The 12541-nt window shown below is 50.5% G+C and overlaps 1 protein-coding gene across 3 annotated transcripts in view; it reads left to right on the top strand.

Moving 5' to 3' along the window:
* DAPK1 (death associated protein kinase 1) overlaps positions 1–12541 on the top strand; it is a 206488-nt gene that overhangs the window by 171979 nt on the left and 21968 nt on the right. For all 3 annotated transcript variants that reach the window (XM_065879323.1, XM_065879324.1, XM_065879325.1), the window contains one exon: positions 9719–9941. In XM_065879323.1, coding sequence (XP_065735395.1) covers positions 9719–9941 — 223 coding nt within the window. The remainder of the gene's footprint in view (positions 1–9718; positions 9942–12541) is intronic.

Below are 12541 nucleotides of genomic sequence, written 5' to 3'. Positions count from 1 at the left end.
AGAGGACTTGTGGGCGGTTGCCTCAAGGAGCAGGCTCTACCTGCAGAGAAAGCCAAGAAAGTAGATTTATGTGCAATCATAACCTGGATCATCTGCAGGAAGAGACTGTCCACAACCCGGTACAATGGGTGAGGGGAACGGGAAGAGGGTAATTTATACTTAGGGGCATCTTATCACCATTTCGTTTCAATGTCATTGTCTCCTCCGTATTTACCCCTGTTTCTCACCAGAGTGTTAACAGCATCAGCATTTTGGGTGGGTGGAACTTCCTGTCCTTGGAGGATGCGAGGACCCCCAAGTGTCTAATGTCTAAGGTATTCCCTCCCCCATTCATTGTGGAAACCAAAAAAACTGCCTCTACGCCTTTCCTAACACCCCTTAGGGTGTTACCACCCTCAGTCCTACCCACCCCACGTGGATCCTAAGCACAGTCATGGGGAGAAGTCTGCATCTGGGACAGCAGGGAGGTTGGCCTTAAATTGCCTTGCTATGCCATTTGGTTTCTAAGGGCCAAAGTAGCAAGAAATGTTCCCTGTGTTTTCACCTTTAATCAGTTGGCAAGTCTAGGAACGTATTTTTAAACATTTGTTAGAGGTAAGCCATGGAGCTTTCTCTTCTGGAAATAGAACCAAAGTCATCTTGTTCTTCTGCCTGATCCAGGTGTTGGTACATCCCAGGGTTTCATCTGTTCACTCTTAACCCCCTCCCAGTGGGTAGTGTCATCTTTGCCTTTGACTTCAACTGTTGACACGTACTAAGGACTTTCCAACCCTCCCTCCATCCCTCATCTCCTTCTAGAAGCCCACACCTGCGTGTCCATAGATCTTTTTTTTTTTTAATTTAATTTATTTATTTTTGGCTGTATTGGGTCTTCGTTGCTGCGTGTGGGCTTTCTCTAGTTGCAGCGAGCGGGGGCTACTTTTTGTTGCAGTGCACAGACTTCTCATTGCTGTGGCTTCTCTTGTTGCGGAGCACGGGCTCTAGGCGTGCAGGCTTCAGTAGTTGTGGCACGCAGGCTCAGTAGTTGTGGCTCACGGGCCCTAGAGCACAGTCTTAGTACTTGCGGCACATGGGCTTAGTTGCTCTGCGGCACGTGGGATCTTCCCAGACCAGGGCTCGAACCCATGTCCCCTGCATTGGCAGGTGGGTTCTTAACCACTGCGCCACCAGGGAAGCCCATGTCCATAGATCTTCTGATCTCCATCTGATGATTCACAAACTTGATGTGTTTAAAAGTCTATTCCTCATCTTCCTCTCTAGTCCTTCCTTAGTGAATGCGTGACTCCTTCCAATCACGGAAATCAGAAATTTGGTAAAAAAGAAAAAAAAAGTCATTGTGTTGACCAGCTTGGGACAGCAGAGGGTGGGCCGGAGGAAACTGAGAGAAGATTTTGATCCTTTGAGCAGGGGGCTGACTTCGGGGAAGTGAGACCCTTGCAGCCAGCACATCTGGGCAGGTGGGGGGAGAGGGTGGCCGAGCTGGGGCTTGTGAGGGTAGGAAGAACACAGTCCATCTTCCTCTCTGATCCAGTTCAACAGGAGATGATTTGGGGGTAGTGGCATGCTGGGGCCCCAGGTACTGTCTGGGAGAGCCCCCCATACACATCTCTCCCCAACTGCGTGTCCAGTGCCATCCACATTCGGGGTTTGAAATCAGCCGTGGTGGTGGTATTTCCACCACAAGAATCAGCAAACACTACAGATCAGGCCTTTCCCACCCCCGCCCCAAGCCCCCTGCAATGAGCTGGTTTTCCAGCACACCATTGCTACGGGGTCTCTGGAGGCTCCCACAATTCCACCTTGCATTGTAGGCACCACCTTCTTATAAAGAGGAGCTGCACCCTCTACTGTCCCCGGTGCTCACCCCCACTACTAAACAAAGCCCCCTCCGGCCCTCCAAACCTGCCCAAGGACTGTGTTGTTACTAGCCAAACCACTTCTCCTTCTCCTAGAGAAGGGAGGGGTGCGTGTTGTGACAGGCGGGGAGGTCTTGCACTTATATTTTGCATTGGCATCCATTTTTACTATCACTGCAAGATCCATTCTCATCTGATTTTAAAATACTACTTTCAAGGGGGTTTGGGGAGTTGGCTTATTTTTATTTTGTTTGATTGTCCTTCTAATCAGCTTTTCTGTAAACTGATATTAAAAGTAGTTGCTTTTCCTAAGCCTGAGACTAGACAGTGAAGAAACATGCCCAGGAATATTTTGAAAAATAGGACAAAGTTGGGAGTTTGCCCAGAATTTAAAATTCACCACAAGTAAACTGCATTTGCATAATTAAGAGTTGCTGCTCCCATCCTGCTGGGTCTAATTGCATCCTGCCACGTGTGGAAAGCCATGTCATCTCTCCATGCTCTTATCTGGCTTTCCCAGATTGGAGATGGTCCTCCCTGTCAATCTGCTGACATTTAGTTACCTTTGCAGATGAGAAAGTGAAAGCTAAATTGCCAGGGGGCAAAAGGTGCTGGAAGAAAGGAAACTAGAAACCCAAATTAACCAGGCCTTCAAAAAAGCAATGCAGTTTCCGAATAATACGTGTTTAAAAGATAGTCACAGTATCTACTATAGGCCAAGAACCGTTCTAGGCCCCAAAGAGACCACAGCGAACAAAAGAGGCAAGACCAGCTAATAAACAAATAAGAAAATGCCAGATAGGTCAGGGGGTGGCAAACAATGGCCATAGAGCCAAAACCAGCCCATCGCCTGTTTTTGTAAATAAAGTTTTATTGGAGCACAGCTACACCCCTCCATTCACTCCTGTGTCTGGCTGGTTTCTAGACACGTATGTGGCAGTCACAACAGAGGCCACCTGGTCCTTTACAGAAAGGTTTGCTGCCGCCTGGTGTAAGTGTAGGGGATTCAAATGGGCTGAAATGAGAGAAAGTAAGGGGATGGCAGGTGGTGGCTGCTTTCCACTTACGGGTGTGGGGATGCCTCTCTGATGGTGACATTTAAACCAACACCCAAAGGCAAGAAAGAGGAGCCGACCGGAGGAAGGGCTGGGAGAAGGCAGAGGGAATGAGTGAAAAGGGCCTGAGGCGGTAAAGAGTCAGGTGTGTTCTAGGAAATAGATCAAAAAGGAGGGGGTGATGGGGTTAGCAGCAGAGTCTGAGTGCAGTCTTTGGGGCAGAAAATGATGCCCGAGGAGATCTGATCTGAAAGATAGGCCCAGCTTTACAGATCTTGGTAAGGTGATTGGGTATTGGTCCAAGTGCGTTAAGTAAGTAGGTTAGGAATTTCCCTCTGCTCAGACCGGGAGACCAGATAGAAGGTGGTCTTGGCAGCCAGGTGAGATAGGACAGCTGCTTGGACCAGAGCTGTCCAGGCTCAGTTACTTTGTGAGCTTTGGGCAAGAATACAAACGGGAGCTCACTTTCCTGTGTAAATATTTAAAGTATATAGTTAAAGCTAACGGGGAAATATGTGCTCTAGCCTCCCACTCTCACAAACGCACCTTTGTGAGCACCTGGAAGCCCAGGTTCTGGTTTAGGATTCTGTCTGATTCCTCGGGATTCACTGCTGCTTCCCCCCAGCTTCCCAGCCCGCTTGCAAGAGGCCTCACCACGTTCCAGCCACATCCGCCAGCCTTTGGGGGAGAGGGGGACAGGACACGAGAATATTTCAACGCATGAGCCAAGACTTGGGTAACAAAGAACCCTCCACTCCCTCGGGCAGTGTCCCTGCTTATGCTTCCCCGGCCCAGCCAGTGAGGACCTGACCAGCCCAGGCACAGGGAGGGTCTTAGAGCTTCTGTTAAATATAGACCACGGATGGACTTCAGTGCTCCCCTTCCAAAGAAATCGATATCCTACCACCTCCTAGAGCTAGCCAAGAGCACACTCCGTACCTTCCTCTGCCCCTGTCCGCATCAAAACCATAGTCTGCCTTGGAGAGGGCACACTCAGGCTGATGCAAGCTGCCTTCCCGGGGACCCCGGTCTGGATGCGTCCCTGCTGCGACATCTAGTGGTGAGAAGTGGAAACGCATCACCCGCCAGGAGGAAAGAGATTTCAGAAACTTCTGTCTCAGGTTACTATATCAAATTCAGTTGTGTTCAGATTCTCCAAAGTTCTTAGTGAGCACGAAGAGGGGTCATCCCCGAGGACGAGGTTAAATTTCCTTAGACAGGAAATCTCGAGTATATCTTGCTTTTCCTTGCCTTTCAAGATAATGGTGGATTCTGTCAGTCTTGATGGAGAGCAGTTTCCTGGCTCATCTTCCCAAGGGCAAGGTGAAGGGTGAATGAGTCCATCCCAGCCCAGGCCAGCAGGTCCTGGTGGAAGGGGAAAGGAAGGGCCAGGAGATGTGCAAAGGCCCTGGGCAGAGGGCAGGAACGTGGGATGGCTTGCAACCCCTGTACCCCTTTCTTTGGCCTGCGAATTATTTTTCTCATCTGCCCGCCATTCACCTCCACTTGAAAGGTGAGAATGCACGTGTGTTCGCATGATCGTCTGGAATTGAGGACATTGTAAAAGCCGAGCTGTCAGTCCAGTGAAGCAGTATTTTCTTGGACAAAAGATTTCCTGAGGACAGTTATTATTGGGGAAACAACATGTGAGCTAGTGATGGGTTCTGAGATGAGCACAGCCCCTCCAGATGAAGGCTCAATCTGCAATTTCATTAAAAAAAAAAAAAAAAAAAAAAAAAAAACTTGAAGCCTCCCTGGGGCTCCCCGAGGACGTGGAGCCTGTTAACACGGGCCAGCAATCCAACTCATTTGCTTAGGAAAAATGAGGTGCCGAAATGTGCCCTTTGTCCATGCAAATCCAGAGCAGGGGGGCCCCTTCTCATTCTACTTGCCTTTATCGTAGCAATGTCTTATAAATCTTACTTTAAATCGGGACCCTGCACTAACTGGGAAGTGTCTTCTGAGTGGGACAAACTGGAAATGGCCCTGCTTGGATATTCACAGTGCTTGTAACTCAAGACATCCCCACTTTGAGATTCTGCTCTCGATCTGCAAATCCTTGTTTACCGCTCCCTGCTCCCCAGTCCCCTTCTGAGAAACCCACCACCTCCCTTTCACTGACAGCAGTGGTAGAAAAGAGACCTGGTGGTGAGTTCTGTCTTTGCCTTGGGCAAGTGCCTTGGCCACTCTGAGCCTTGGTTTCCACATCTGAAACAGAGAACGACCACATTAACCACAAAGGTTTCTTTGAGGTTTAATAAGGGATGTGAGTGAAAAGACAGCATAAGCTGGAAGATACAAATGTGGAAGTTACTCCTGCAGACAGGAAATGCATCTGTCACAACTCCTCCGTTCGTGAAAGAATAATTCATGACCCTTCCAGGGGTACTGCAGTGGGCGTGTAGCAGAGGAAAGAGACTGGCTCAACCCCAACTTCAGCAAAGACAAGTGGGGATTTATAGCCAAGGAGCAAGGGTGGGGGGAGGTCAGTGGGTGGAAAATTGCTAAGAGGAAACCCAAAGGCTGAGAGGCTTCTTGCTGGATTGAGTGCTTTAGATTCTCTTATGAGATGGTCAGCCGGTTGTGGCCACAAGAGGAGACAGAGGAGAGGCTCAGGGCAAAACATAGCTTTTTATATCATAGGTCCCAGAGAGATGGGGGTTAGAGCGTTGTCACAGAGCTCAGACTCAAGCCAGGGGCAAGCTGCGAGCCCCCGTGGCAAGTGCCTTTGCTAGGGATCAGGGTGGTACATGAGGAAAGGCAGGGGGAGCGGGGGGCAGTGTCACTGGTGTGTTTGAATGTCACAGGGTCACCCTTGGGAGGGTAGGAAGGGGAACTTGTGGCTGAGCCCACCTTACACACCGGTGCACCTGGGCCGGCACTCACAGCCTGTTTGCGGGGATGTTGAGGCAGCGGGAAAATAGGAAGTTTTAAAGGTTATAATAGTCATCAGGATTCTTGCTGAAGGTGCGCCAGGGTGATCGGGTATCAAGGTTGGGCATGAAGAATTTGCTCAGATATCAGGGGTGGGGGATTTTTCTGTAAACGTGACCCTGCAAGATTCTTGTTTAACCTGGACTAACCAGACCAAGGTCACAGCCCACTGTCACTGGCTTCTCTTCCCTCTTGCCTCCATTTCTGGGGCTGACCTGGGAAGCAGACAAACAGATTGCCAGCCACTGCCGGCCCGCCACTGCCCTGCGTGGAGTGGGGAGGAGTGAGCGGGGCTCTCAGGCTCAGGCGGCGCTGAGCAAAGTGGAGACATACCATCTGTCAGCTGCGTAGGGCAAGCCCACTTTGGTTCAGAGCTGCTGCTGGAAGCACGCAGGGTAGCACCTGTGTCCATCGGTTCCCTCGGTGCAAGTCTGCTCAGAGAGGAAGGGCCTGCGGGGACTTGTGCAGAAAGGACAGAAGTGCCCTCACTCCTTCACACAGGACAGACATGTTGGCCAAACTCACAGTGCCAGGACCAGGAAGGCACGAAACAGAAGAGAGCAGCGAGCGATTCACTGCGCAGTGCGTCCAGACCTAATGACGGGACTGAAGCTGGAAGCAGGTTTTCTGCCTTTGCACTGTGTCGGGAGAAGCAGATACTGGCTTCACACAAAGGAGCTGTGCGTGTTAGGTGGCTGTGGGTCATGAAATAGATGGAGAAGTTTTTAATTTATTCGGTGAGGTACTCCTAGCGGAAGGGGATGCTTCCAGTTCAGACACTCAGCGTGAGGTGGGTGGAGGTGTAGCGGGCCCTGACTTAGAGGGAAGATAATGGGCTGGTTCCGGAGATTAAATTAGAATGAGAGATGGTAGATTTCTTTCAGGGGGTCATGGGCTCATCGGCAGCAGTAGATGGCACGGGGGAGAATGCCAGCACCCCATTTCTTCATGCCTGCTCAGCAACACCCCAGTGAGTCACTGTCTCAGGATAGAACTTTTCAGCTTCTGTGCTGACTTGGGTAATAATTCAGGGAAATTGCTGGCAAGATACCCCAGCTTTTCCCACCCAATGCAGTGCTTGAGGTTAGAAAAAGAAACCAGATCACTGTCCCAACCATGGTTTCCAACCCTAGCCGACCCAATACTTTATAATGTACATATTGTGATGCCCCTTTACTCTCCCAAAATAAAATTCAAAGGTAACAATGTACCTACACAGGTAATTTTAAAAGATCAATAGAGGGACTTCCCTGGTGGCCCAGTGGTTAAGACTCACGTGCTCCCGATGCACGGGGCCCAGGTTCGACCCCTGGTCGGGGAACTAGATCCCGCGTGCCACAACTAAGAGCCGGTGTGCCACAACTGAAGATCCCACATGCCACAACTAAGACCTGGCACAGCCAAATAAATAAATACTTTAAAAATACAAATAAAATAAAAGATCAATAGAGTGCCCTAACTATAGTATAACAAAGACATCGAAGGCATATATAGAGTATAATAGAACGTGTATGGAAATGCGGAGCACAGGCAAAGAGGAGACATTGTGAAATTGGCAGATACTTGGACCCATCTGCAGAATCACTGAATGTAACACCTACAGATGCCACGGATGTGGGAGGGATGGCAACTCAAATACAGCAGCAACAGGCTGACGTTTCAGAAGTGGGGATCACAGCTCCTGAAAGATTAGGAAAAAAACCCATGTATATATAATTCCACCAGCGTATAAAATAGTTGTGTTCTTGGGAAAGTCACTATGTATTAAACCAAGCCCTCCCAAAGCCCTCTGGGTCATATGTAAAATGCAATTAAGTCCTAAGCTCAGATGATCATAAACAAGGTTTTTCTCTTATATAAATGCTCAGCAAACACTCAGAAGTCAGGCAGACTCAAGAGAGTTCTTACCGCTCAGGACATTGTATGTACACGTCAGTACCCCTAGCACCCACCTACCCACCGCCAGCAGTATCCCCCAACGCTGAGAACTAAAGCTGCTACCGTCCATTTCCAAAATGCCAGCTAGGGGACAGTGTTGCCCCTGCTGAGAAAGAGGGGTCAGAGTTTACCAAGAGAAAATGGGAGTAGGAACTCGGGAGAGCCGTGTTTGTTACTGAGCACGCTCCCGTCCTTGGTCGTTGGTGGAAAAAGTAACGGTGGCTCAGCTGGAAGAGATCAGCAGTAAATCAGCACCTCCCAGGATTTGGGTCTGGAAGCAGTGGTCCGGCCAGGTATGAGGTCACACTGAAAGGGAAAGGCAGACACTTGCCTCCGAAACGCTCTTGCGTGGATCACCCCCTGAGTACATCATTTACACAACACCTCTTTATTGGGCATCCTACCTGTGCCAGGTGCTGGGGATACCGTCTCTCCCCTCAAGGTCTGGCCCTTGAGTCTAAAGGAGAAGAGTGTCACGTGATTACCCTACAGTCTAGTGGGGTGACAATGGAGAGCCACACGTGCGCTTGAGCCTGCCTGTGAGGAAACCTCCTGGAGAGGCCACAGCAAGATAGGTCTCCTGGGATGCGTGGAAGTTAACAAGCTAAAGCAAAGGGGATCATCGTGGGTAGGGGAGAAGGGCTCGACCTCAGGCTGCAATCCACAGCTCTGACAGGCTGTTATTACTGGGTTAGGAGCTGGGAAGCAGGCCGGGTGTGTGAGTCTGGGATGGAGCCAGGGTGGCATGATCAATGCCCCCCCCCCACATAGCCCTTGAGGTGGGTTCTCTGGGGGCACAGAGCACCTCAGCAACACCATCCCTTCAAAAGCACCCACGTTATATTTGATGTCACACTGTTCGCATGTCTGTGTCCCCCCAAAACTGCGGATCTGGGGCGGGTGTAGACCTTCCCGTTCCAGCACACGGGAGGTCCTCCATAAATGTTTGATGATGAATGTGTGAATTATCCAGGGCTGCGGAGACTCCTGCTTCTCCCCTGTAGGGCTGAGAAAGAAGAAAGCGGAAAGGTTGTCATGGCCCCCAGGCCCCTCCCCCGCATTTAGCTTTGTACCACGTGATGCGCTTCTTCTCATCATCTCGTACCTTCAGAGCGTCGTAAAGGAACAAGACTCCTCCACGCAGAAGGAGGAGGTGACCTGGCCAGTCTAACGGGGCTGACCCCGTTTCACTTTTAAATGGACCACTTGGCAGGAATTGCTCCATCCAATTCATTGTGCATCAAAATGCAACGGAGGTAGGCAAATCCACTGAGACAGAGCACATCGGTGGTTGCCAACAGCCGGCCAGAGAGGGGCCTGGGAAGTGGCTGCTCATGGGCACAGAGTTTCCTTGTGGGGGGATGAAAACACTCTGGGACCAGATAGCAGTGATGGTTGTACAACATCGTACGTGCACCAAAAGCCTCTGAATGGTTCATTTTAAACTGGTGAATTGTATGTTTATTTTACATTTAAAGTTTTTTAATGCAGTGGGGACAGAACAGACCGTATCTGCCACGTGGGTAGAAATTGCAGGTTGGGGTACAAACTTCCAGTTATAAGTTAAATTAGTCTTGGGGATGTAACGTACAGCATGGTGACTGTACCGCACATCTGAAAGTTGATGAGAATAGATCTTTAAAATTCTCATCACAAGGAAAAAAAGTGTTACTCTGTGTGGTGATGGATGGTAACTAGACTTACTGTGGTGATAATTTCACAATATATACAGACATCAAATCATTTACATTGTACACCTGAAACTAATATAACGTTATAGGTCACTTATAACCTCAATTTTTTTAAAAAGGCAAAGAAAACTCACAGACCGGAAGGATGCAGCAGCGGTCCTGAACCGTGGGAATCAGCGTGTGCCTTTTGCTCAGGGGCTGCACTTCTCCTGTGACTAACAGTGCCTCTCTCATCTATATTCAGGACACGCACCGAGGACTCTTCATCCAGCAACTGAGACCCACACAGAACCTGCAGCTGAGAATCAAGCTGAAGCTGTTCGGCCACTCGGGGTCTGGGAAGACCACCCTGGTGGAATCTCTCAAGTGTGGGCTGCTGAGGAGCTTCTTCCGAAGACGCCGGCCCCGGCTGTCCTCCACCAACTCCACCCGGTTCCCACCCTCACCCCTGGCCTCCAAGCCAGCAGGTAGGCACCCCACCAGCCCCTGTCTCTCCACTGGGTACTTCCAAGGTCAAGGTCTGGGAGGAGGTGTGGCTTTGTTTGGAGCACTTGGCCTGAGGCCGACCGGTTCCCGCCGCCTTGGTGGCTTCCAGGTGTGGTCCTCCCAGCTCTTGGCCAGTGAGCGCACCCTGCCCTGGTGCTAGCGAGGAAAGGGCCTCACTGAAATCACGGTCCGCAATCACGAACGTGCAAAATGGCACAATCGTGTTCTGCTCGGGGACTCTGCCCTTGAAGACACAAAGAGCTTGTTTTTCAGACTCACTTTCTGTACATATTACGAAGGTGTCATATCTGTTCCCTAGGATGAAAACAAATGTTTTAAAGTTTGTGTTTCTATGTAATTTCTGTCTCCGTGAGGAAGGATGTCTGGGCAGCATTCGCTGGAGTGAGGGACAGCTGACCGAGATCTGCACGCCCCTTTCAACTTCTCCCCTCCGACACAGCAGTAGAATTGAAACTAGGGGAAGAAGTGTAACCAAAATGGATATACAATTAGAATGAGTACAATATTTGCTAACACGTGTTGCTAACGCGTACTGAGTGCTAATTACGTGCCAGGAGCTGGGCAGAATGTGGTACGTGTGACACCTCATTTAATCCACGTGACAGACTTATTGGCATTTTTACCACCCTTTTGCTGAAGCCTTGAGGGGTCAAGTAGACTGCCCGGAGTCACACAGCTGGTGATTCATGAAGTGTCTGGCTTCTGAGCCAGGGCTTATTAATGATACTTATAACTCCGTCTGCCTTGGGGCATATTTGTGCTCATGTTTTCCATTTTCCACTGTAATTTTGCTCAATTTCAGTATGTAAGATAGGTCCACCCCTTCTCAGAAGCCAATAGTTTTCCAGGTTTCATGATTAAGTTGAGCCTCTTATGTGTGGGCCAGACCAGTATTGCTTCAAGGTTCAAAGTGAGCTTCTCTAGCAGTTCCTCATGTCACCCCTAGGGGGAACCAGCTCTCTCCTGCTGTGGGTTAAGGTCACTCCAATCTGACTCGGGGGGGCGGGGCGGGGCGGGAGCCAGAGAGACAGAGACAAAGAGCAGAGACAGAGAAAGACAAAGAGATGAGAGCTATCCAGATCTGTGACCTGGAATTTTTATAAGTCGTATTGGATATGAATTTATGCCTCAGGAGCCCATGGGCTAACCTGAAGCAGCCACATATCAAGTGACATCTGGGTTCCCCCAGAGGGAGAATGGCTCAACCCTCACCCCTCAGAAGTAATATCTCCATTCATCTTCCTTCTGGTCAATTTCCCACATCTGGAAGAATCCAGAAGTAGATTCTTGATAAAATGCAGCTCAGGATGGCTGCCTTGTCAGCAAATCTCACTGTGTCCTTCAGCCAGGGCTTCGAGAGACTTGGGTCATGGGGCTGACTGACACAAGATTCTCTCGAGGACAACAGGTGCTCTGGACCAGGAGAACCTCCCCACTACACTCAGCAGAGAGAAAAGTAATTCGAGGCGCTGGGAAATAAGGTCAGAGGCCAGCAGCCTGGTGAGCTGCAGCGTTCTGTGTAGTATGAGGGGAAGGAGAAACATTGAATTAGCTTCCAACGTTTAAAAGTCAAGATGTCTGGACTTCCCTGATGGCACAGTGGTTAAGAATCCGCCTGCCAATGCAGGGGGCACGGGTTCGAGCCCTGGTCCGGGAAGATCCCACATGCCGCGGAGCAACTAAGGCCTTGTGCCACAACTACTGAGCCTGCGTTCTAGAGCCCGTGAGCCACAACTACTGAGCCCTCGAGCCTAGAGCCCGTGTTCCTCAACAAGAGAAGCCACTGCAATGAGAAGCCCGCATGCAGCAACGAAGACCCAATGCAGCCAAAAATAAATAAATAAATAAGATCAAGAGGTCTCACTTAAAAAGTTGGCTATTTGGTTTCTTGTAACAAGTTGGTAGCTCTGGCCACACTGCATTCACATTTCCGCCTGGAGCCGGTTAGTGGAGAGGAGGAGCTACCCCATGTAGAGGCGCCCAGGCTCTGCCTTTCACCCTGTCTCACACAGCGCCCTAACTCCAGGCGGGAGAGCTCAGGAGCAGACCCCTCCATGCCCGTGTCCGAAGGTTTGCCCTGTGGCAGAAATGACATTTCAGGAGCTCATTGGAGTGTGTGACCCCGGGACTAAGGACACACCTAGTTCATTGCAGAGCTGTCTGGCCTGGGCAAGGATGGAAGAGGCCCGCACTGCTTCATGCCCAGGTGGCCGGTCTGCTCCAAGGGGGTGGGTGAAGTTTCTATCCAGACAACCCCTGCAGGTGACAAGATTCGTCCTCAGTTAATTCTAGTCCTGCCTGAGGCTGGGAAGAGCCAGGAGGCTGTGTCTGCAGGAGGCTCCGGAGCAGGCCCTCCTCCTGCCCTACCCTGCCCAGTGCGGGGCGAGCACACCCTGGTCTGAGGGAGCGCAGCCACCTGCAGGGCCTGGACCCCGCCAGTCCTCGACTGGGCCTGGCCCTAACAAAACAGCAGAAGGGAGTCCTGGGAAAAGCAGCTTGGCACAAATAGGAAGCGCCAGGAGGGCCACCTGCGGGAGACCCGGCCGGAGGCATCTGGCAG

The sequence above is a fragment of the Phocoena phocoena genome, chromosome 6 (assembly GCF_963924675.1).
Source record: "Phocoena phocoena chromosome 6, mPhoPho1.1, whole genome shotgun sequence".
Taxonomy (NCBI): Eukaryota; Metazoa; Chordata; class Mammalia; order Artiodactyla; family Phocoenidae; genus Phocoena; species Phocoena phocoena.
This window is presented reverse-complemented; position numbering and strand designations above follow the sequence as displayed.